Source organism: Grampus griseus (genome assembly GCF_964374135.1).
Source record: "Grampus griseus genome assembly, chromosome: 11".
Taxonomy (NCBI): Eukaryota; Metazoa; Chordata; class Mammalia; order Artiodactyla; family Delphinidae; genus Grampus; species Grampus griseus.
In genome coordinates this window covers 42,108,377-42,134,034 of record NC_139005.1, presented here as the reverse complement: position 1 = coordinate 42,134,034, position 25,658 = coordinate 42,108,377, and the positions used below count along the sequence as shown (strand labels likewise).

The 25,658-nt window shown below is 50.6% G+C and overlaps 1 protein-coding gene and 1 pseudogene across 2 annotated transcripts; both read left to right on the top strand.

Moving 5' to 3' along the window:
- Nucleotides 1–7,239: 7,239 nt before the first annotated feature.
- Nucleotides 7,240–17,460, top strand: LOC309829897 (keratin, type II cytoskeletal 75-like; the record flags this gene model as incomplete). Its single annotated transcript, XM_082666164.1, is given in 12 exon segments — nucleotides 7,240–7,365; nucleotides 7,368–7,621; nucleotides 7,623–7,734; nucleotides 8,242–8,448; nucleotides 10,584–10,637; nucleotides 10,997–11,092; nucleotides 11,921–12,085; nucleotides 13,972–14,097; nucleotides 14,239–14,376; nucleotides 14,382–14,458; nucleotides 15,823–15,890; nucleotides 17,450–17,460. Coding segments are annotated over 12 exon segments (1,434 nt in total).
- Nucleotides 17,461–17,705: 245 nt separating this feature from the next.
- Nucleotides 17,706–24,293, top strand: LOC309829896 (keratin, type II cuticular Hb2-like; annotated as a pseudogene). Its single transcript has 8 exons — nucleotides 17,706–17,710; nucleotides 18,034–18,094; nucleotides 18,707–18,801; nucleotides 18,869–19,033; nucleotides 21,406–21,531; nucleotides 23,067–23,289; nucleotides 23,515–23,546; nucleotides 24,066–24,293. The product of its transcript is annotated as a keratin, type II cuticular Hb2-like (transcript).
- The last annotated feature ends 1,365 nt before the right edge of the window (nucleotides 24,294–25,658 follow it).

Genomic DNA, 25,658 nt, shown 5'->3' with positions numbered 1-25,658 from the left:
CTGCTCTCCAGTTACCTGGGGCCAATCGCTCCCAGCTTAATGGCTCTTGGTTTCCCAACACCATCATCGTTGTCACCATCCTCATCAACAGCGTATGCTCACAGGGTGCCCGCAGGTCAGCTGGGTGTCAGGCAGTCCAGAATGAGACAGGGACTCCGAGGCCAAGGCGGAATGCTCCGCAGGCCCGGCCCTCCAGGGGATGGTGGAGAACACAGCTCCCCACCCATAAACTCCTGTCCGTAGAAATACCCAGGTAAATAATGTGTCACCAAAAGGTTTTAGACAGTAATGCAACGTTACAGACAAGGTACGTGTGCATTCAGCAGATCAGTGCAATCCCATCTCAAGGATCTGTGAATGGAATCACTCTGATTTATCAGTGAGAAATGTTAAACCAACCCAGCTCCCCCAGACTCTCCTGCCACGCTCAGGAGGTTGCGTCCTCTTGTGTGCACCCAAAATGTGGTCCTCGGAGCCAGCAGGGAGAGCAAGGCTCATCTGCAGCCTTCAACGTCTATCCTGCATTCAGTCATGCCGCTCACTGTCTGAATTTCACCTTTTTAAATTCTGTTGTATGCCACTTTATATGACTTTTATTGTTTCATATAAGTACGTCAATTTTATCTTCCTCACAGCCCAGCAAGCCCCTTGGGGTGGGAATCGTGCAGAACCTTTTATCCAGCAGGGATCAGGGTGACATGGGCACAAGTCCTGTGCTAGGGGACAGGGGAAAAGAGTCCTAACTCCAGATTTACCCTCAACTTCCTGTGGGACTCTAGGCCTCACTCTCCTCATCCATAAAATAGGGACCTCTGTAGCATGGACTTCATGAACTTTTCTGGAGCTGAGGTGAAAGCAAGGGCCTGGGGTCTACACCCCAGTGTCATGGCCTGACTTCCTAGACACGTGGCAGCTATGTCAGAGCTCCCCGTGCACACCCTATGCCTACTCCTATCCATACGGTGGCACTATCCTCATGGTCTGTTCCCTGGATGGGTTGGTAATGGGACCCCCTTCACTCTGGTATCCCAGTGCTGAGTACAATGTAAGTTCCACAGATATTTGTTGAACGAAAACATGAACAACTGCATCTTGTCTGAAGGCTCAGGTCAAAATAACTGGGGCTGAGAGGATGAGACTAGAAAGCAGGAAGGAAGAAAGCGTTTCCATGACATCCAAGCCCACGAGACACTGGGCAGTGCCCAGCCCAGCACAGGCGTGAGGCTGACACATCCGGCTGTTTCTTCCCAGCTGGTGACACACACACCCACCCTCAACTGCTACCCCCAAGCCCAGTAACGAGCCAATGGGATGGTGTAAAGAGCCTCCCTGGGTGCTCGGGTATCGTCCAGCCCACCCAGCCTGTGCCCACAGACCATGACGACGTTGCACGTTTACCTCGCCGGGATTCCTAGGTAGTGTGTTCCTCTGTTCACAGATGGCCCAGGAAGAGCCCAGGGGCATCCCATTGCTCCCCCACTTTCCTCTCCCAGCAGCATCCCCGTTTGGCAGCTCCTCCTCAGCACCAACCAGAGAGACTTGGTGAAGCGCCCCCTCCTGGGGACATGGGAGGACATTAAGATGGTCAGAGGCAGATGGCCAAGACACATCTGAATCCTTCCAGATGCTTTCTGGGGGGGGGACACTGTGACAGCCCTTGAGACGCTGGCATCATACCACCCCCTCCCTCCAGGAAGAGCCCCAGCTGTGCTTCCCAGGCAAAGGCGGCTTTTCTCACTGGCTCTATGACCTGAGGGACGTCCGGGGCAAAAGGCATCAGAAGGGATCGGGAGCTCTGGCTTGTCTACCAGATGATTGTGTGGACTTCAGTGGTTCCTATCCTTGGTTTCGTCCTCTCTGAGCCTCCCTCAGCTCTAAAGATTGACTCTGCTCCTTTGCTTCACCTCTCTATCCTGACGCACCCAGTCAACACTACACTCATGTGTAGATTATCGTCTCGTGAATGTCCTTAGGACGTGGGTGTCCATGTGTCCATCCACGCTTTGTACATGCACGTCGGCTGGGTGTGTCTGAAGCTCTTGATCACGGAGGGAAGGGGCTGCTCCATCTCGCTTCTCTTAAGCACAAGCTTGAATGGAAAGAGCACCCCAATTTGCTGCTAAAATTGAGGAAAGGGCCTTGAGGGCCACCTGCCCACCTGCACCAGGCTCTGTACCTGCCCATTGAATCTGGACCTGAGTGAAAGCCCTGGTTATGTGGGCAGTGGAGTGAAGCAGATCAGGTAAGTTCTGGCCGTGTGCAAGTACACATCCCAAGTCCTGAATCTCAGTGGCTTCTTGTGGTCAATTGGCACGTTTAGTCCCTTTGGAGAGGAATTGTTGCCACTGAATGCAGGAGCAAAGGGGCCATGTGGTGGAAGGTCTGACCCCTGTACAGGCAGGCTGGGTGGTACCTGTTAGAGATGCCAAGTGTTGAGGAAGTCGGCTGCCCCGGCAGGAACAGTCAAGGTTGAAAAGTGTTTCTGGTGGGATGTCTCAGGTACCACTGCAACAGAATTATCATCACTGTGCTCAGTCCCCAGAAGCTGTGAGACTCAGGCTGTGACTGAACCTCCAGATGGCCCCACCCCCCTTTCTCTTTCAATGTGAGCTCCGGGAGGGAAGGAGTTGTCTGCCTTGTTCACTGCTATATCTCCTGTACCTCCATCGGTGAACACCTGGCGTATAGCAAGTGCTAATAAATAGTTTTTAACTACAAGCAGAACTCCTTGAGACAGTAGGAGAGGGCTGTCTGGGATGCATCTAGCATATTGAGGGATTGGGGGTGGGTGGCTGAGGCCTGGGGACTCGGACACTGTACCCAGGGACCCTGGCTCTGAGCATCAGCCAGCATGCTCTAGAGAATGACCCAATCCCCTCTGCCCCCTCCAGCCTGCCCTACTCTGGCCCTGGCCTGGTTGGAAGCCAAAGCTCCTTGGTGTGCCCCCAACCCCCATGGCCTTGGGAGGTGTGCCTCCATGTTTTCCTCCCCTCTTCCCTGACTTCAAGCCCTGGTTGCCACCTCGGGTCAGTCTCCTTGAAGTCCACCACAACCAAAAGCCTCAGTATCCCTCTAAGGATGGGAGATACCAACCCGAGCAGAAGGTGCAGGAACGGGGAAGTGGAGGAGTTTGAAACTTCCAGCCTTGGGCACCAGAGCCCATACTATAGCTTTTGCATCCACGACTCCTCAAACCTCAAGAAAACTCCTCCCAGACAGACCCAACAGTACAGTGTTGGAGAAACTCAGGAGATCTGGAGAACAGAAAGGAATATGTTCCTAAAGCTCTTCTTTAAATTAGACAACCTATGTCCAGTAAGCTGCAGTCACAATTCTCTGTAGGGTGCTACGAGGCAGGGCAGGGGAAAGGGGACACACCCCAACCCTCCAGACCACCAGGAAACCAAGGCAGGAGGAACAATACGCCGATGTGCAAGCCACACACAGGCCTGCTCAGGGAACAGGTGTGAAGGGGCTGGTCTTGGGCACAGTTTATCTGAGAAGGCTTCTTGCAGGGAGAGTTCAAAGCAGAATTATAAAGGAGGTTAAAAATCGAAAAAGAAACCTCGTTGGCAGGAAGGAAAGCAGAGATGTCATAGTCTCTAAGTTCTGAGGTTTTAAAGTGGGACGCCAGGGTGTCCTAGGCATTCAGGTAGACATTGTCCACCAGGGTAAAGGTCACAGTGAAGGTCAAAGGTCACAGGAGGGGGGAGTGAAGGAGAAAGAGAGGTAAGACATATCTGTTTCCATCTACTTCACCAAAGTCAACGAGTAAGACAATCTAGCTTTGGAAACAACGGTCCAGGTGGGAAAATTAGAGAGAGGAGGGAGGGAAGGAAGGAAGTGGGAAACCCCAGACAAGAGGTGATGGCCAAGGGAAACAAGATTGGAAACAAGATGATATGGCAATGCCTGGAATAGGCTCCCAGGAGAGGGTTTGGGAAAGAAAGGCATGACCCAGGAGGGAAAGCAGCCTGGAGCATCCTCCACACAGGAAGCTTAATGGGCAAGAGCTGCGGTGACCCCCATTCCCGTGGACGGGCCAACAAAGGCCCTCCCAGCCTTGACCCTTCACAAGGTTTTGTTCCCTGGAAAGCTCTGAAGAGTTTCCTCAGCATGGCTCAGGAAACAAGTGTCCCTTCTGGGAGAAAGATCATCATGCCATGATTACAGAGAGCAAAGACGATTATTCTTTCCACTGCAGACGCATTCACCACGCCAGCTGGGATCTGGACGCGTTGGCAACCAGGCAAGAGAACTCCTGTGCTCCTCCTGGTCTGTATCAACAAAAGCTATGATTCACGGGTTCCCTGTGGAAAATGAGACTCTCAAGCAATTTCTCGATGGAGGAGAGGCCCGTTCCCTGGCCTCAGCCCCAGGGAGGAAATAGCCCAGAAAACAGAGAACTGCCGCTCCAGGGGCCAAGCTGCTGCTTGAGGCTGGCGAGCGTCTGCCAACCCATCACGTGCACCTCTGAAAGGACCCCTATGTGGAGAGACCACGGAATGGGGCTCTGCTTCTCTCTAGCTCGGCAATGTTGGTCTCCTTCATTTACCAAGTGGGGACTCAGTTTCCTCATCAACAAAACAGAGACGGAATACATTTCAGCTTCTCCCATCCTCCAAAACCACTGCAAGAAGCAAGAAGTCAGCAAGACAAAAGAAGATCTAAGGATTTCTCTGTCTGACTCCGCCCCCACCCCCGCCCCCGGGATGCGAGATGAAGACAAAAGGGAACGAGAAGCCTTGGAGACTCCTTATCAATTTAGATGGATAGGGGCTGGAGGACACAGTCAACAAGACCTACAGGGATCACTATAAACTTCCCTCTTAGAACGGCTTTTGCTTAAAACCGAATCATTTCGCTCTATATCTGAAATATTGTAAATCAACTATACTTTGATTTTTAAAGAATAAAAAAAAAAAGAAAAGAGAACTGCTTTTACTGCATCTCACAGGTTTTGGATCATCATGTTTTCATTTTCATTTGTCTTTAGGTATATTTTAAATATAAATTTATTTTTAATTTTTGGCTGCATTGGGTCTTCGGTGCTGCATGTGAGCTTTCTCTAGTTGCAGCGAGCGGGAGCTACTCTTCCTTGCGGTGTGCAGGCTTCTCATTGCAGTGGCTTCTGTTGGTGTGGAGCATGGGCTCTAGGTGTGCCAGCTTCAGTAGTTGTGGCACACAGGCTCAGGAGTTGTGGCTCCTGGGCTCTAGAGCTCAGGCTCAGTAGTTGTGGTGCACGGGCTTAGTTGCTCCGTGGCATGTGGGATCTTCCTGGACCAGGGCTCAAACCCATGTCCCCTGCATTGGCAGGCAGATTCTTAACCACTGCGCCACCAGGGAAGTCCCATGTCTCTAAGGAATTTTTGATTTCCTCTTTAATTTTTTCCATGATCCATTGATTGCTTAGTAGCATATTGTTTAACCTCCATGTGTTTATGTTCATTGCAGCATTATTTACAATTGCCAAAATATGGAAGCAACCTGAGTGTCCATCAACAGATGAATGGTTAAAGAAGATATGGTACATATATGCACTGGAATACTACTCAGCCATAAAAAAGACTGAAATTTTGCCATTTGCAGCAACACGGATAGACTTGGAGGGCATTATGCTAAGTGAAATAAGTCAGAGAGAGAAAGACAAATACTGTATGATATCACTTATACATGGAATCTAAAAAATACAACAAACTAGTGACTATAACAAAAGAAGAAGCAGACTCACAGTTATAGAGAACAAAAACTGGTTACCAGTGAGGAGGGTCAATATAGGGGTAGGGGAGTGGGAGGTCCAAACTATTATTGAGTGTAAGATAGGCCACAAGGATGTATTTTACAGCATGAAGAATATAGCCAATATTTTGTAATAACTGTAAATGGAAGGTAACCTTTTAAAATTGTATAAAATATTTTAAAAAATTTTTTTAAGACTAACAGGGAAAAAAACAAAAAGCAAGTCCTCTACTCAGTGTAGCCACTGGGGCTTTTTGATGAAGGATTAAAGGGTCAGGATCCTTGGCCATCTATAGGAAAAGCGGCCAGTCAGGGAGACTTCTGGAATAAGGCGACCTGAAACAGAGCCAAGAGGTGGTGTTTTACTGCGTACCACCTTTTCATAAGTTACTCAGTGTGTTTTCATTTTGTCTTCCCAACAGGACCACAAGCCTGTTATTAAGGAAAAAGAACGTGCATTGTGCTTCTCTCGAATCCCCACAGGACTTGCTCAGGACAGACGCCTTGATAGCACTTCCTTCACACATGCGTGATTATATCAGGAAAGAAGACACAACAAACATTGGCTCAGCATTTACATGTCCTCAGTGTTGCAGAAGCTGTTTTGCCGTGAATAATCATCACAAACCCCACTTTACAGACACCCACACCGAGGCCCAGAGAAGTTTCATGACTGGTCCCATGTGTCACCACTAGGAAGCGGCAGGGCCGGGATTCAAACCCATCTTCCCACTCTCTCAACTGCTCTCCACGCAGGCAGAAGACCTGGCCTTGAGGGTCACGTTATACAGGAATGGACAGGACATACGTGCGTGCACGGACGCACACACTGACGCCCCAGAATGTCGTGTGCGACCCATGCAATAGAGTTGGCAGCTTCGGAGTAAAACAAAGAGGCAATCAAAATGGCTGGATTCCTGATAAAGGTGAGTGTAGAGCAGGATTTTCAAGATCTGCAGGGACTGCTTGAGCTGGGGACGGGGTCGGGAGGGGGGATAATTGCCCAGAAAGTGCTCAGGAATAAGATGCACACCTAAGGGATAGGAAGGAACGGGAAACAGTGAACCGCAGTCACTGGGGTTGACACAAGATGTTTGGACAAGAGGGAGTTGGTCCCAGGCCTAAGAGAGCGGTTTAGAAATGAGGCAGTGTTTTCTGAGTCCATTATAAGATCATGATTAGGACGTGACTGAAAGCTATTTACGTGCTTCTCATTCATCTGCTGATCAAGTTGCGACTAGAAAGGAGTTTCCACATGTGGGAGAGATGTCAGGGAACCAACCAGTGGCTTTTACACTGTTTCCAGAGGGGAGCTGAGTGTGGGCTCAAGGTTGGTGGATGCCAAGGAGATGCCATCAGAGGCCTGCCTGAGCACACCCCGCCCCTCCCAGAGGCCCATAAAAGCCCAGGGGGCAGGGCGCCCCAGCTGCCCTGTCTCCTCCATCCCCCTCCACACGTACCCACATCAGGAGCTCTCCTCGCCAGCCTCTCCCAGCCACCATGTCCAGGCAGTCCACTCTCACCTTCCAGACAGGCAGCCGCAGGGGCTTCAGCATGGCCTCAGCCACCACCCTAGCCACCAGCCGCTCTCGCTTCAGCTCCGTCTCTGTGGCCCACTCCCCGGGGTGGGCAGGGGAGGGATGGGAAGGATCAGCGGTGCTGGGACCAGCTGTGGAAGCCTCAGCCTCTACAACCTGGGGGGGACCAAGCGGGTCTCCATCAGTGGGTGCAGCAGCTTCCGAAGTGGCTTTGATGGCAGGGCGAGCAGAGAGATTGAGGTCAGTGGTGGGTTCGGCTATGGGGGCAGAACTGGAGGGGGCTATGGGGGCCCTGGCTTCTCCGTCTGTCCCCCTGGAGGCATCCAAGAGGTCACCATCAACCAGTCTCCTGACTCCCCTCAACCTGCAAATTGACCCCACCATCCAGCGGGTACGGAAAGAAGAGCGGGAGCAGATCCAGACCCTCAATGACAAGTTTGCCTCTTTCATTGACAAGGTGAGCCGGGGGCTGCATCTCGTCCATGCGGTTGGGTTGGCAGGAAGTTTTGGAGAGGCCCCGGCCAGAGCGCAGCAGTCACCCAACGACCTCCCTGTGGGAAAGCGCATCCGCTCGGCAATCCCGGGGGCAGAGGTATTTGCAGGTGGGGCCCCGCAGGACCTGTGGGAATTCCCCCTCATCCTCCTTGGGAGCCATGCCAGCTGGTTCAGTCAACACAGAGGGAAGGGTGAAGCTGTTAAATTCCCTGGGCAAACTAACTTAACCCAGAGCAGGTGTTGTAGAGACACTTACCCCAGGAATGGAGGCCTCCAAGGCCCACTTCACTAGTTCTGTGGAGCCCCAGAGAACATCGGGGTGGCATGATGGGCTTTTCCATTTTGACGTGGAGTTGTCAGTTATATCACTGGCAGATGGGCATACTTTTCCTCTCTCCCGTATTAATTGAGGTGTCTGGCTCTGTTTCCCCAGTTTCTCCAGACTTCACTCTCTTCTTCCCCCATCCAGATGCCGTTCCTGGAGCAGCAGAACGAGGTCCTGGAGACCAAATGGAGCCTGCTGCAGGAGCAGGGCACCAAGACCGTGAGGCAGAGCCTGGAGCCCATCTTCAACACCTACATCAACCTCCAGTGGCAGTTGGACAGCGTCACCACCAAGAGGGGCAGGCTGGGTGCTGAGCTGAGAACCATGCAGGATGTCGTGGAAGATCTCAAAGTCAGGTGAGAGTGGGAGACCCTTAGATCACATGCAGTCATCCCAGAACTCCGCTTTATGAGGACCAGAGGGGTGAGAAGGAGCAGATGCCCGTGTCAGGGAGGTTTGGACTTGCAGTCATTATCTCATGAGAAGAAGACAGCAAAGTATGGGGTAACCAAGGGACCCTCATCTCATGCATCACTATTAACAAGAAGCCTGCTCTGTCTGTCTCCATGACTGCCAAGGGACATCTGCGTCATCTCACAAAAGATTCCGACTCTGGAAAGCAATATATTATTTTATAATCGGCTTATTATTTAACTCTGCTGGACATGGGCTCTGTTATTGAGACACCTGCATTTCCCAGATGCACACTAGAGTATAAACCAGTCCATCTGATCCTCCTCAGGGGAGGCAATTTTGACTTGCCATCACCCAGGCTACAGTAGGTGAGGTATCTAACAGAAAGGATGGTCCTCGCCAATCCCTTAGCTGGCTCACCCTTGGTTTCTGAGTTAGAGCAACACCTACTCACTAAAAGCACACTACTTAAATGACTGCCCTGAGGTTCAGTGAAAATATATCAAAATCGACCAGAACAGTGTCCTGAACAAAGTTTACCCCACAGTTCCAGCAGGCACTTGAGGCAGCAAATATTTTTTTTCTTTTTTGTAAAGCAAGCATCTGCCTTTTTTTTTATTATTTTATTTTTATTTTTGGCTGTGTTGGGTCTTCGTTTCTGTGTGAGGGCTTTCTCTAGTTGTGGCGAGCGGGGGCCACTCTTCATCGCGGTGCGTGGGCCTCTCACTGTCGCAGCCTTTCTTGTTGCAGAGCACAGGCTCCAGACACGCAGGCTCAGTAGTTGTGGCTCACGGGCCTAGTTGCTCCGCGGCATGTGGGATCTTCCCAGATCAGGGCTCGAACCCGTATCCCCTGCATTGGCAGGCAGATTCTCAACCACTGTGCCACCAGGGAAGCCCAGCAAAATTTTTTAAAGATTGGAATTGTGCATCTCTAAGAGGATGGAGTTGCATAAATATGTATTTCTATTCCTATCAGTTGCACGCTCACCTTCTAGTCCTACAAAAGAAAAAAGGGAAAAAGAAACTCTGGCAGAAGAAATTATTCCCCTTTTACAGGGGGAGAAATAGAGGTTAAGTGAATTACCCAAAGTCACACACAGGTCAGCGGAAGAGCTGGGAAGAACTTAAGGTTTCTTAGCTCCTGTTGCACCAGTACAGTCCTCCTCAGTCTGGGAAGAGTTCAATCAAACACTCACTCATAAATGCTGGAGAGGGTGTGGAGAAAAGGGAACACCCTTGCGCTGTTGGTGGGAATGTAAATTGATACAGCCACTATGGAGAACAGTATGGAGGGTCCTTAAAAAACTAAAAATAGAATTACCATATGACCCAGCAACCCCACTACTGGGCATAAAACCTGAGAAAACCATAATTCAAAAGGAGTCATGTACCAAAATGTTCATTGCAGCTCTATTTACAATAGCCAGGACATGGAAGCAACCTAAGTGTCCATCAACAGATGAATGGATAAAGAAGATGTGGCACATATATATAATGGAATATTACTCAGCCATAAGAAGAAATGAAATTGAGTTATTTGTAGTGAGGTGGGTAGACCTAGAGTCTGTCATACAGAGGGAAGTAAGTCAGAAAGAGGGAAAAAATACCGTATGCTAACACAGGTATATGGAATCTAAGAAAAAAAAAAGGTTATGAAGAACCTAGGGGTAACACGGGAATAAAGACACAGACCTACTAGAGAATGGACTTGAGGATATGGGGAGGGGGAAGGGTAAGCTGTGACAGAGTGAGAGAGTGGCATGGACATATATACACTACCAAACGTAAAATAGATAGCTAGTGGGAAGCAGCCACATAGAACAGGGAGATCAACTCGGTGCTTTGTGACCACCTAGAGGGGTGGGATAGGGAGGGTGGGAGGGAGGGAGATGCAAGAGGGAAGAGATATGGGAACATATGTATATGTATAACTGATTCACTTTGTTATAAAGCAGAAACTAACACACCATTGTAAAGCAATTATACTCCAATAAAGATGTTAAAAAATAAAACAAAAAATAACCCTTACTCACAAGCACGCCCTCTCTCCTCTGTGCTTACGGGGACGAGGATGAAGTTAACAAGCACACGGCTGCTGAGAATGAGTTTGCGGCTCTGAAGAAAGTGGTTGGGAATGTCTCTCAAAGGAGAAAATTCAAAACCGAATCCTGGAGTGTGGGGTGATGGACCCTTAGGCCGCCCAAGAAAAGTGACTTCAACCTTGAGAATATCTGGATAGCTCAAACCTGCCAAAATCCTCCCTCTGTATTTATGGCCCCAATGACCCTGCTTGGGTTTCGGTTAGCCCAGGAGATTCGAGCCTGCAGTTCCCAGCAATCACCCACCCCCAACCCCAAACCCCAGATACAGAGTTTGCTAAAATCCAAACTGTAAGGGCCATGGAGGAAGAGTCTGCCCAGCTTCTTTTGGACTTGCTGCCTGGTGCCAGGGCTTCAGAGGAGCATTCTGTGCTGTCTTTCCAGGACTTGGATACCCCCTACATGGACAAGGTGGACCTGGAGGCCAAGGTCAACTCTCTGACCAAAGGGACCAATTTCCTCCGGGTGCTCTTTGAGGCAGTAAGAGCCTGCAAGTGTGTTTGTCCCTCCTATGTCTGGACCCTGAAAAGAAAAGGATGTGGCAGGGTGTTATCCATATAGTGCCTCTACCCGGGATGGAGGGCTTAGGAGGTCATGGGTATTGGGAAGAACTGCATGAAATCCTGCCACGTTCAACCCCACCCCACCTCTGAGGCTTCTGCCCCCAACCCCATGGCCTAGCAAGGAGGGAGTGCTGATTCCTAAAATCCCATGTCGTTGGGTAACATTTCCAAGGAATTAAGACCCACCTCTCCCTTCCCCATCCCAGAAAGTTCATAAGGCAAGCTGCCCCTCAGCCCTTCGGTCAGGGTGTTTCTTGGCCCCTGAAGATGCCTCTTTCTGGGCACTGCCACTCTGATGGCAGAGACCTGGGTCTGTGGAAGGGGAGAGAGGGGTAGAGAGTGATGAATTCACACTGTGCAGGGGGAGGAGAGCAGGGTCCGAAAAATCACCCAATCCCGAAGAAACCTTTAATGTTGGCATATGAATCACGTAAGTCGTATTCAACCTGATATAATTTGGATTCAGAGAACACTTACTCATCCTTCATACTCAGGGAAAATACACAGAAGGAAGCCCTGAGAAGAGATGCTGAGGACACACTCCCATCACACTGATCTATGACCCAGAAACTCCTCAGAGGTTGACATGGGACCTCCCCCTCCATCAAATGACTGGCATAAGAAGAGCTGGGAAATCCCTGCCGGGGTTGCCAAAGGATTCCTGACTTAGATGGGAGGTCAACTGCATGATTTCGAGACCCCTTCTTTTTTTGCTGTAGTGATGCTGAGTTAACTGGCTCTGCAGGAGCTGTCCCAGATGCAGACCCGGGTCAGCGACACATCGGTGGTCCTGTCCATGGACCACAACTGCAGCCTGGACCTGGATGGCATCATCGCCGAGGTCAAAGCCCAGTATGAGGACATCGCCAACCGCAGCCGGGCTGATGCTCTGTCCTGGTACCAGACCAAGGTGAGCGTGGGCACCTCCGTGATAGGCTCCAGGGCTAGTGTTCTCTGAAGCCCCAAATCATTGTTTAACTGCTAGCCACAAGCCTCAGGAATCATGTGAGCATTCCTGTTTCTTTCAACTTGGCAGGAGCCAAGTTGAAAACTATGAAAACTAAGCTTGAAATGCATGCGGAAACCCTAATACACACACACTGATATGTGGTCAAGAAATGCTGGGTGCTCAAAAGGACAGTCACAGTCCCCACACCACTTACAACTGGTTGGGGGTTGGATGAGACTCAACCAACCAAGAAACGGTCATAAAACTATTTCTAAAGGGCTTGTTTATTTACGGAGCTCCTACTATATGACAAGCAGGGTTACAAAGCTGTAAATGAATGAGCTACAAAAGGAATCCAAGGTCTGGGAGGCCATGAAGTGAATGAACAGTCACAGAAAGGAAAAAGCACTAATAAAACACTGCCAAGAAGGGTGGGTTTTCAGTCTGTGTTGGAAGCAATGAGAGGAAAAGATTGCCAAGGAGCAGGGAGGGGTTCAAGGCTGAGCAAGCGGTCCCGTGGGGCTGCAAGGCAGAAATGAACACTGCTGAACAAAAGAGTTTGTACTGGGAAGAGGGAGGTTGGAATAACCACGGAGAGCTACTATCCAAAGACGCAGATGGCCAGAAGGTTTGGCTTTGGAGGGGTGTAGTAGCGTGGATGGTCCAACCCATGAGATCAGTTCTCTGCCAAATGCAGGTGCTTTTCTGGGGCAGCTGCTCACCTACAAACTGGCTCCCATCCCTTGCCCTGATCTGGGCATGGACTTAGTCCGTACCACTGCAACGTGGTAGAAAGGAAGCAGGGTGTCAGGTGCCAGGGGTGCAAGGGCGAGGCAGCCCCTTGGTGGTAAGTGGAGGTGGGATGCACTTAACTCCAGGTGGGATGGTTGAAATGTATAGTGAACGATTCCCTTTGCTGGCAAGGCTGCTGTTCCCTTTAACTGTGTGTGTCTAGAAACGAAGAAGGTGAACTATTCAGCACTTTCAAAACTGGACAGATCTTCACTCAGGCAGGGGCTCTTCTTCTGTTGGGCAAGGGCGTGGGTTTTCTTCAGGCTGCTGGAGGACATAGGGTGCATTTATTTCTCCTAAATGAGTGTGTCCTGGATACGCACTATTAGACAGAGAGCCACCTGAGATGGAGGATTCTGTTACAAAGTCTTCAGAACGGGGTACTCTACAGTCTGGACACCGTCCAACACCGTTCCCCTGCATCTCCTCCCTGTTTCCCCAACACCTGTGTCAGGAGGGCCACCAAAATTCATGGTCACAGTTGGTCTGGACGTATGCCCCGTGACCAAGAACCACCCCCCCAAGGACAATGCCAAGTCACCTGTTACTCCTAGAGCTCTGCGTGCGCTTTCCTATCCCAGGGTGTTCGCACACAGGCTGTTTCCCGGTCTGGAATATTCTCCCGCAAGCCGGTCACTTAAGTCAATCCTTCCCAGCCTTCAGTGCCCGGCTCAAATATCTCCATCTCTTGAAGGACTTCCCTGCCCATCCCCCCAGCCACTCCCATACCTAGGTCAGATTCCTTTATCACACCCCCATAAGCCACTGTTCAATTCCTAAGGGACTCATCTCAGTTTGGAACCATAAACTCGATAATATGCTTGTTTGATTGTTGCCAGAAAACTGTAGGCAGGGCTCTGATTATGCTCTTCATGATATTCCCAGAGCCCAGGACACACCTGGCGAGTAGATGTGCTCAAGAAACAAGCGAGGGAATGTGCGAACGATCAGTGAATGGATGGGCCCGCTCATGGCACCGAGGGCCAGGCTGGGTGCACAGGTAGTGCCCTTGCCAGTGTTTGATGGAGTGACTGACTCTACTCTGGTGGCATCAGTACGAGGAGCTGCAGGTCACGGCAGGCCGGCCCGGCGATGATCTCCGCAACACCAAACGAGAGATCTCTGAGACGGACCGGATGATCCAGAGGCTGAGAGCCGGGATCGACAACGTCAAGATGCAGGTACATTCTGGCAGGGCCCAGAGCTCCCCACACACTCATTTCTTCCGGGTCATTCTGCCACTCTTACAGGACTCCTACCCAAGAAGCACCAGATCTCCAGAGGTTAGCAGTAAGGCTCACGGCTTCCTCCTTTCCTTACAGTGTGCCAGCCTGCACACAGCCATCGCCGACACGGAACAGCACGGAGAACTGGCCCTCAAGGATGCACGGGCCAAGCTGGTAGACCTGGAGGAGGCCCTGCAGAAGGCCAAGCGGGACATGGCACAGCTGCTGCGTGAGTACAGGAGCTCATGAACATCAAGCTGGCCTTGGACATGGAGGTCGCCACTTACAGGAAGCTGCTGGAGGGCGAGGAGTGCAAGTGAGGGCAGATGCACCAACTCCATCCCAGCTGCCTGGGCATTCCTAGGGGCTCAGGTGCTGCAGGCCCCTCCTTGCCTGGAAAAGGGAGCAAAACGCACGTGGAATTGGACTATGACAAAGAATACAGGTGCAATTTCTTTCCAGGGAAATCATGAGCAGATTCCCACATTTGAGGTGTAACTACTTTTAGCACCCCGTAGAAATTTAGGAGCTGAGTGGATCTCCGTAATCAACTTCTATCAAAGGAGAAAGTTGGTTACACGGTGGGTCTGGATATGTGGTATGAACTGAGAATAAATTGTCCTAGGATTTGGGCTGACAGGTCTACCACTAACTAGCTATGTAAGCTTAGGAAACTCAGTATCCCCTCCCCTGCCCAACCCCAGCCTTCAATTTCATTAGTGATGGAATAAAGAGGCCAGGTCACATGATCCCCAAAGCCCCATGGGAGCTTTGTGCTCCCCAGTTACCAGCTGTGTGACCAAGGGCCAATTACTTCATCTCTCCAGTCCTCACCTGTAAAATGGGGATAACCACAGTTTCTATCTTATATGTTATTAAGGGGGCCAAAGTGAGGGACTATATATGAAGCTCTTAGAACAATGCATGGGACACAGCAAATGGTCAATAAATGTTAGCTATCTTTCAGTTTAATGGCCAAAGATATGCGCTTTGGAGTCAAATGAATCTGACCTCAAATCCAGCTTTGTGATCATGGGCAAGTTAATTAACCTCTCTGATCTTCAATTTCGCCATCTGTAAAACTGAGATAATAAAACCTACTTAATGGGGTTGTTGAGAGAATTAAGTGGCATAATGTAGGTAGTAGGTAGGTAGCCCTTTTTAGTGTTCTGTCTGTGTTTATAATGAATGCCACTTCTGTCCTCAAGATGCTAAAGCGAAACTACTCTACTTGCTACAATGATAGACTTATTATTGTTATCGTTACACTTATGACTCAGACTCCTCTCCACACCTGTAATAGCCTCAGTGCCTGACAAGAGTCCATTATTGAAAGAGAGCTCTTCTTGTTCTATGATACCCCTACCTTTCCAGCTGACAGTAGCATATGATTAGCTTTAATTTTCTTAAGGTGTCTACCTCATTTACACCAAAAAATGTGTTTCTGAGATTACAGGTTTGACTCCTATGAACCCCAAACTCTGCATTATTTCATTCATTAGATTATTATTTTTAATACTACTAGTATTTAAATAATTTCAACCTCCATTACTTCTGCAATAAAAAATAATTCAGGTTTTTCTAAATACATTTAAAACAATTGCAAAAACGTCGCTTCCAATGGCTGTAAGCTGCTGGACACCACAGTAACCTTCCTTCTCCCCCCTCCCCCCCAATCAGGCTGAGTGGAGAGGGTGTTTCTCCAGTTAACATCTGTGAGTATGACATCCTCTTGTATCGTTTGGAGTGTATGTGGCTGGGGTCTGGGGAGCTGGTGGGCATGCTGGAGGGTGGCAGGGATACAGGGGGCATTGGAGGGGATCCCATCTATAGGGGGTTCATTTTGAGAAGGTTTGAGGTTCTGAGTTCGTTAAAAAGAGCTGTATTAGGAGGGTCTTTAAAGTCACCATTCTTACCTCTTTGCAAGTGAGAGAGGGGCCACAGAGGGGGCAATGGGAGGTTTGATGTAATCCTTCTGCATGGGTTTGGAAGAGCCATCGGCTGCACCTCCCACCTCCCCGAATTCCACACCTTTCTTTTTTTTTAACATCTTTATTAGAGTATAAATGCTTTACAATGTTGTGTTAGTTTCTGCTGTACAAAAAAGTGAATCAGCTATATGTACACATATATCCCCATATCCCATCCCTCTTGCGTTTCCCTCCCAGCCTCCCTATCCCACCCTTCTAAGTGGTCACAAACCACTGAGCTGATCTCCCTGTGAGATGCAGCTGCTTCCCACTAGCTATCTGTTTTACATTTGGTAGCGTATATATGTCATTGCTACTCTCTCATTTCGTTCCAGCTTACCCTTCCCCCTCCCCTTGTCCTCAAGTCCATTCTCTACGTCTGCGTCTTTATTCCTGTCCTGCCCCTAGGTTTGTCAGAAACTTTTTTTTTTAGATTCCATATATATGTGTTAGCATATGGTATTTGTTTTCTCTTTCTGACTTACTTCACTCTGTATGACAGACTCTAAGTCTATCCACCTCACTATAAATAACTCAGTTTCATTTCTTTTTATGGCTGAGTAATGTTCCATTACATATATGTGCCACATCTTCTTTATCCATTCATCTGTCGATGGACACTTAGTTTCCTTCCATGTTCTGGCCATTGTAAATAGAGCTGCAGTGAACATTGGGGTACATGACTCTTTTTTTTTTTTTTTTTTGCGGTACACGGGCCTCTCACTGTTGTGGCCTCTCCCGTTGCGGAGCACAGGCTCCGGACGCGCAGGCTCAGTGGCCATGGCTCACGGGTCCAGCCGCTCCGCAGCATGTGGGATCTTCCCAGACCAGGGCGTGAACCCGTGTCCCCTGCATCGGCAGGCGGACTCTCAACCACTGCGCCACCAGGGAAGCCCAGGACTTTTGATTTTAAAAGTGGGGCAATGGGAGAAGAATGAGACCAGATGGTATTTTAACAATAATAGCAAATACACAGTACCCTGTGCCAGGCATAGGCGTGGTGCTTTGCAGACGTTAACTAGTGTGATATTTGTAACACAGCAGCTCTGTGAGGCAGGACCAGTGTTATCCTCATTCTACAGATGATGAAACTGAGGCCCAGAGAGGCCCAGTCACTTACCCAAAGTCACATGACTAGCACAGGACAGAGCTGGGGTTGAAACCCAGGTGGCAGGCTCAGTGTCCTGAGCCTGCGCAGCGCCAGAGTTATGCTGGAAAACGGAAGGACAGGCATTAGGAAGCATGGGGAAGCTTTAAATACATCGATGTCACTCATCAAAGTGACTCATTCGGCCAGACTAAATCCCTGACCCTGATTCCGTTGCCTTCGGGGGCAGTGAGTGGGTGAGGAGCTCCTTGGGGGCCTAGAGGAAATAGACGGGCTGTCTCTGAGGATCTGGTAGAGTGAGTAATTGCTGTCTCTGCAAGTGAGCTGCAGGCAGAGGCCAGGCTCAGAACTCTCTTGGTGAGGAGGGGCTCGGGGTCAGCTGGGATTTCAGTGACTACAGCCAACTCTCAGAACAACTCAGAAAAGACAGCTGTGCCAGCAGCAGGCAGCCAACTCTTCACTGCCCTCCAAGAGGGAACGCCTAGATGATGTAAGCTTCCTCAGCAGCAAGATAGAATAAAGGTAGCTTTAAGAAGGACTTCCCAGAGAATGATTCGACACAGGAACAGGCTACTGGGCAGTGGCATGGAAGGTAAACTTGCTAATGAGAAGCAATGATAAAAGTCGTCTGTGTTGAGTGGATGGAGGAGCCAGACGTGTCCAGAGATGGGGCTGGACCTGGTGCCTCCCTAGGGCATTCAGTCGGTGAGACACGGATTTGCCCCCAGAGGTTCCTACCCTCAGGCCTGATACCAACTCCCTTCCAAACCCCACAAGCCCAACTAAAACATTTTCCCCTGCCCATTCCGCCAGATATGAAGAGGAGCTCTCCCTGCAGCCCTCTGCTGAGAATGAGTTTGTTGCCTTGAAGAAGGTGAGGGAGAATGGCCCAGGGAAGGAGAAGGCCCCCTGAGCTGGCCCACTGGGCCTGGGGACACTCAGCCCCTGGACCGTGTCCGAATGTGCCTGCAGCCCGCCCACCCCGCAGACCCTGGGAGAGAGGAAGGCCAGCCTCCCCCGCCCCTTGCAGAAGGACAGGGACTGACCTGGCCTCCACCTCCCAACTCATGTTAAGGGTTGTATTTACACCTGCCCAAGAAGCTGGAGATGTTGCAAATGCCAAATCAAAGCCAAAACAAAGACTCTGACTCAAACTCCCAGAGATGAAAATCATCTTGTTGATCCCTCACATAGATAGCGATGTATTTTCTGGCCTGAGGTCCATAGGGAGCTCTGAGGAATGCATTCAAGGCTCCTTTAACCCCATTGTCTTCAGATGCTTCCCCATCAGAATGCCAGGCCCAGGCATGGGGTCCTGGGGCTGGGGACCCCTCACTCCATCCTTGGCTTTGTCACCCCTTCCCTTCCACATAGGCCTAAGTGAGGAAAGGTGGGTCCCACACCCGCCACCTGCTACCACCTTGCCTCGTGGCCCAGCTGGCAGAGGGGTGGCCCCAGGTTACGACTGTCATTTCTCTGGCTGCAGGATATGGACACAGCCTTCCTGATAAAGGCTGACCTGGAGACCAATGTGGAGGTCTGGTCCAGGAGATCGACTTCCTGAAAAGCTTATATGAGGAGGTACCTGCAGCCATGCTGCCCACAGGTGGTCAGCCAGGGGCCAATCTCCCAGGGTCCCCACACCCAGGAGATCAGCCTGCTGCAGTCTCAGATCTCAGAGACCTCCATCATTGTGAAGGTGGACAAAAGCCAGGAGCTGCAGGCGGGCGGCATCGTTTCCCAGATCGAAGCCCAGTACGACAAAATCGCCAGCCGCAGCAAAGCACAAGCAGAGGCCTGGTACCAGAGCCGGGGGAGGCCCAGGCGGGGCCCGGGGGACCCCAGGCCCACTATCCCCCAGGAAGCGGGTGAGGAGAGACTGAGGGCCATGCCACACCCAGGCCCTGGTGTGGCAAGGAATGCTAACTGGCAAGGAATGCTAATTGGCAATGATGACAAAGAGGACTCTGGGCTTCCGGGCATGGGAAGAGGCTAATGGCATGGGGTGGTTACTAATAGTGGAGCAGAAACCGTGATTCAGGTGGCCCCAGACTTAGGTAATTAGGGCCTTGCTGGGAGGGCAGTTGGTGTCCCTGAGGGCAATTTGATTTAACAAATATTATCATCTCAGTCTTGCCCACCCTATCTGTGAAAGGCACCATTATTATTCACTCATTCATTCATTCATTTATTGAGCATCCGTCGTTTGCCAAGCACCGTTCTAGGTGCTGGAGGTCCAGCAGGGAACAGCACAAACAATCCCTGCCTTCGTGTCACTTTCATTCCGGAGGCAGGGGCAGGGGCGGGACAGGCAAGACGAATAAGTACAGTGGATGTATGTTAGATGGACACGTGTTATGGAGAAAATAAATCAGGGTGAAGCGTAGGGAGTGTGGTGTGAATACGGTTTGCAACAGGGTGGCCAGGGAAGGAGGGCCTTACTGGGGTGTGTGGAACCATGAGGATACTAAGAGTCACAGCATCCCCATCCTCAAGGAAATTACAGTCCACGGGAGAGAAACGTGTAACCAGCCAAACTGAGATACGAGGTAGCATGAAGTGACCGCTAAGGTCAAGCTGCAGGCCAAGGGAATAGGATGATGATGCAAGTAACAAATTGTGTCTGGAAAGGCGGAGGCGCTGGGGTGTGGTCTGGATCTCGAAGGCCAAGTATGATTTCCATAAGCATGGGGGAAAGGACGTCTGGCTGAGGTGAGGCATGAAAGGAAGCACCATGAAAGAAATGCAGCTGGAGACACAGGGCCAGATCACAGCAGATCTGCAGAGCTGCACTGAGGCCTTTGGACTTTTTTCTGAAGGCAATGGGCACCAATCTCCAGGGAGTGTCCCAAGCAATGCTCTACCCTTTTTCTGGAGATCATGGTGATCAAGGTATCAAACCCCGGCCCGGCGTCAGCTCCCTGTGACTCAGTCTGTGGCTCACCCACGGCCAGGTTTTGCTCTGGCCGGCCCCTCCTCCAGTTGCTCTCCCGGGCCATTCATCAGTCAGGTGGGCTCAGGAAAGATAACCACAGTTTCCCATCCTCCTAAGTTAGAACCAGAAAGATAACTCTATTATTTAAAAATTGTATTTAGCCGTGAGGATCAGAAATCAATAATAATAATGACAGTTGAAACAAATTTGATTTTTACTTTTTTCTCAAATAATTTGAAAGTAAAGAAGTAGACTGCCCACAGATGACTCTGGGGTTCTGTGTCACCATCAGGAACACAGTCTCCTTCTAGCTTTCTTTTCTGTCATTCTTAGCATAGTGCTTTAATCCTCATGGTTGCCCCATGTCCCAAGATGGCTGCGATACCACCAATCTCACATGTTCATTCCAAGCAGGCAGAAGAAGAGAGGGCAAAAGGAACATGACAACTGAATCATCTCTGACTTTAAACAGCTTTCCTAGAAGACCTACCCAGCAATGGCCGTGCACCTCGTTGATGAGAAAGCTGAGAAATATTCTCTTATCTGGGCTTCTGTTTGAAGAAGAGGAGAATGGGTATTGATTGGGCAACTACAAGCCTTTTCACAATAACCAAAGAGACTGACTTGTGCTTATCTTGTTTTGCATTTTCTATGCAAAACGCTCCCATCCATTATATGCAGAAAATACAAAGTTGGCTAAATGTTTAATCTATTAATGTAATCTATAACACACTATTCAGAAATCAGATTCGATGTACAAAAGTTTAATAAAATAGTGTTAAACCAAGATAGGAAATAATATTGCATTTTGTTTTCAATTGTTTTGAAGGAGAATATACAAACATATTCACCCTGGCGGGGGCAGATGTGCTGTGTTCTCAGGCCTTGGTCGGTTAGGTACCCCAGGCTGAGCACAGAATCTCTTTCCAAGGTCCAGAGCAGGGATGGAGAAAAAAGGAGGGAAATCCCAGGGCGGAGAGAAAAGGACAAGACACAGAATCACTAAACAGAGAGGAGGCGAGTTTGGAGCTTAGAGGAGAATTTAATAAGCCTAAAGATTCAGGGCTGGAATATGAGAAAGGAATAAGGAATAGCCCAGAAATGGATAGGGGATGGGGAACAGAACAAGTATAAGAATCCAAAAGCACCTGACCCAGGAAGTTAGGAGAGGAGACACGGGGGACAGTGGGGAAGGGGGCTGGGAGGGACAACAGTGTGGGTGCCCAGGTTCTGACCTCCCTGTGTGGTAGTATGAGGAGCTGCGGCTGACAGCCGGGACCCGCTGTGACAACCTCCACAACGGCAAGAACGAGATTCTGGAAATAAACAAGCTGATTCAGTGGTTGCAGCAAGACATTGAGAATGTCAAAGCCCAGATGAGGCCATCACAGGGTAACCCGCCATCTGGTCTTGGTCGTGATGGGGGAGTCCATCCTCCCTGGGGGCCCAGTCGAGGAGGGAATAAACTTGCGCTGTTTGCCACAAGAGGGAGCGAGCCCTTTCTACAGAAGAGCTGACCCACAGCAGGATGAGCAGGCTCAGGAAACAGTGAGGCCCCCAACAGAAGCTAGGCAACCTACTGCATCAAGATGGAATAGCAAGGATTCTTCACTAGATGGGAGTATAGAAAAGATGTTCTCCAAGGCCCCTTCCAACCAAAGACTCTAATTCTATGATCCTGAAATTCAAGGTGACCCCGCAGAGTTCATAAACTCAGACTCACTCTCTTCTCCTAGGCTAGTGAAGACCAGGCAGACACTTAAAATCTATTAGTCACAAAGAAATTGTTTGGCTTATCTAGAGGAAACTCACAGATCTCCTTGAGGTGTTATAGACAAGAGAACTGGTCCCCATCCCCCAGAGGAACCAGATGTCGCAATCCTAGGATGAAACCCACAGCAGATTTGAATCTGACACATAACCATGACTGTAGGAAAAACTCACTCTTCCTCCTGTGTCCCTCCTTTACCCTCCCACTATCACATTCACAGCACTTTCTGATACCAGATATGGGGGAAGGGTGTTTCCATACTAACCAGTTCTGCAACACCAGCTGGGTGTTCTACAACTTAACGCACTTCTGACACTACCTACCTGGAGATAGCATCAGATCCCACAGGTTAGGGACTGCCCCCCAAGTCCCACAAGGCTGCCCCCAGTTCAGATGCTAATCACAAGTCCAGGTTGTGTTTCTGAGCAATCGGCTATATATTGGAGGTCTCCATGACCCCCCTCCTCAGGTTCGATTAATTTGCTGGAGTTGCTCACAGAACTCAGGAAAATAGATTCCTTTATATCTACTGCTTTATTATAAAAGCATATGATAAGGGATACAGATGAACACCCAGGTGGAAGAGATGGATAAGGCAAGGTATGTGGGAGGGGCGTGGAGCTTCCATGCCCTCTCCAGGCGTGCCATTCTCTCCACACCTCCGCCTGGTCACCAGCCTGGAGGCTCTCTGAATCCTCTACTGTTGGGATTTTATGGAGGCTTCCTCTCCTAGGCACGATCAATTATTACCTCCGTTCCCAGCCTCTCTCCCCTCTCGGGAGATTTGCAGGGTGGGCTGAAAATTCCCAGCTTCTAATCATGGCTTGGTCTTTCTGGTGACCAGCCCCCATCCAGGAGCCTACCTAGAGTCACCTTAATTAAACAAAAGACATTGCCAATACCCAGGAAATTCTAAGGGGTTTAGGGACTCTGTGTCAGAAACCAGGGTCAAAGACCAAACGTTAGAACAAAGGATGATCTTAGTGTGCTTATCATTTAGGAAATTGCAAGGTTTGGGGGCGTTCTGTCCAGAAACTGGGGGAAGAGACCAATATATATTGTTTCTAATTGCCTCACAACGACCGTGTTCTCTGTTCTCCAGGGCGCCCCGTAATGCCTTTCTGTGCCCTCTCCTCCCAGCGCTGCAAACTGGAGGGTGCGCCATGCCCGAGGCGGAGCAGCAGGGGGAGGCGGCCCTCAACGACGCCAAGTGCAAGCTGGCTGGGCTGAAGGAGGCCCTGCAGAAGACCAGGCAGGATATGGCCTGCCTGCTCAAGGAGTTCCAGGAGGTGATGAACTCCAAGCTGGGCCTGGACATCGAGATCGCCACCTACAGGCGCCTGCTGGAGGGCGAGGAGCACGGGTCAGTCAAGGATGGGCACCAGGTATGTCTGTTCTCCTGCCCTCTGCTTGCTGTTGCTGCCATTGCCCATCCCACAGTCGTGGAAAATCTAAAACAGCACGCAGACCACAGGCCCTCCTCGCTGACAGGGTCCATGGAGCAGGCAGAAGTGGTGGGGTGCCACGTGCTTCTTGGCCTCATTCTCTGATGCAGTTCCCTTGTGTCTCCTTTGCCTCCCACCCCCAGGCTGCATGAAGGCGTTGGGCCCGTGAATATCTGTGAGTAGAAGAGCCCTCCCCAGCGGTTCTGGGATCTTGGGAGCTGATCAACCCATAATAGACCACGCTGGCCCCTGCCCAAACCTCCGCGTGCTTCCCCCACCCCAAAGGAAGAGTTCTGTTTGCCTGGAGCTCCTGGAAGATGGAAAGGCTCTCCCTCAGAGCTACCCAAGTCTATGGGAGTGAGAATCAGGGGCAGACATGCAGCGTGGTCCCAGTGCTTCAGGGCCCAGAAGCTGCAAGGAACCATATAGACAAGGGGATGTTTTTCTGGAGAAAGACGATTTGAAGCAGACTCAGACAAATAGAAACAGAGAGGGTGAAGCAGAAGATAGGGCTCTGGGGCAAGAGGAGAGACACGTGGGGAACTGCTAAGCACTTTATGTGGCCAGAGTGAGAGACATGGAAGTTGGTAGCTGGGATGGGAATGTCCTTAGAAGGGAGCTGCAGCAGGTGGGGGCCTGGCCTGGCCGAGATGTTTCAGGGCAGGGCCCTGAGTATCCTTTCCTGTTCCCGCAGCTGTGAACAGCTCCAAAGGCACATCCTCTACGAGCCAAGTGTGGTCAGCACACCCGTGTACTGTCCAGGGGACACCAGCGTCCTCAAGAGCAGCGGGGGCTGCAGCATCATGGGTACGGTGAAATCTACATCCCCTGTGAGCCCCGGGGGCTACTGGGCTGTGGAAGCAGGTGGAGCTTCGGCACGAAGCTAGGGGCTGGGGGTGGCTCCTCCTGCCACAAGTGTTAGTACAGCCCCAGAGGCTAGAAGCCCAGGGGACGGGGCACCAGCCCCCAGCCTGGATGTTGTCCCCCAGGGTTGAAGACAAGGCTGTTCCAAAATCCCACCTTCCTATACTGATCGAAGTTTTCCCTTGGGTTTTCTCCGTGAGCCGCCCGTCAGGTATCTTCAAGAGTCACCTTTCACTTAGCTGTGTGCAGACCCTGCGCTAGGTCCCGGGGTGGGGGTGGGATGCAAAGAACGAAAATGCATCCGCCGTATATCTGGACCACGGACAGTCAGGCTCTAGTGCGGCCAAGAGAATGGCAATGGCCCCCAAACACTTCTCTTCCCCATGAGAAGGCCAAATGGGCACCTCACAGCTCTGCTTTGTGGATCGTCCCATGGAACTTCCCCCGCAAAGCCAGCCTCCCCCGACCCCGGGACATTCCCCTCCTCTCTTACCTCGGTCTGTCATGCGCCTAAAAAGTGAACTTTTAACACCCACCTAATCCACGCACTATTACAAATATCAAAATACCCCCAAATCCCATTCCAAATTCCCAAGCCAAGTGCCAGGATTTCAGCTTCGCTCGGGACCTGTCCATGCTCCTCTCAGTTAGCACACAGAATCAAGAGGTGGTCTTTGGACAGTAGAGTTACCTGCTCCGGTGTGTTGAACTGGCGCTATAAAAATACATTTTTTCCTGAGCTCACAGTGGCAGCTGACGGCTAAGAAATGCCTAGCACAAAGGCAAGGGGACATGAAGTGTTTACTGAACAAAGGGACAATGGAATCAGCCCCACCCCTACCCTCTGCACGTAGCCAGCCCTGCCCTGCTCCCTCTCCTTTGAGTTCCTCTTGCTTTGGGTCGGATATGAATGTGCTCTCCTGGCTGCAGCGATACGGGGCTGCCTCAGCACACTTGGAGGCCCTGACTCAGGGGCTGCGAGGGGAGGGGAGGGGCTGAGCTGACCCCACCTCCCCAGAGCACAACCCCTCCTCCCGAATTGTGCTGCATCTGCAGAAGCCCTGCCCACCCAAGAATCCACGTCTCTGCCATGAGCCTCTGGGCTTGTCTATTGCCAATCAACTGACTGTTCCCAGGCTATGGGAATCAGGAGTATTGGCCCTGCTCTGTGGAGGGCAATGAGGCTGAAGGGGAACTGATGGGCAGCTTTGGGGAACTGGGGGCTGGTGCGGAGTGCAGGGTTGGGAGTGGAAAGAGAGGTTATTATACAAAAGGGAAAACTACATATGAATGATTGGCAAGTGGCCTGTGGAGTGAGTGTGGAGCCATACAAATTCCCCTTAAAACCTGCACATCACACCCCAATAGTTTGCAAGTCACCTGCCACGTTAAAAACCACAGCCCTATTCCCCACAGACCTCCT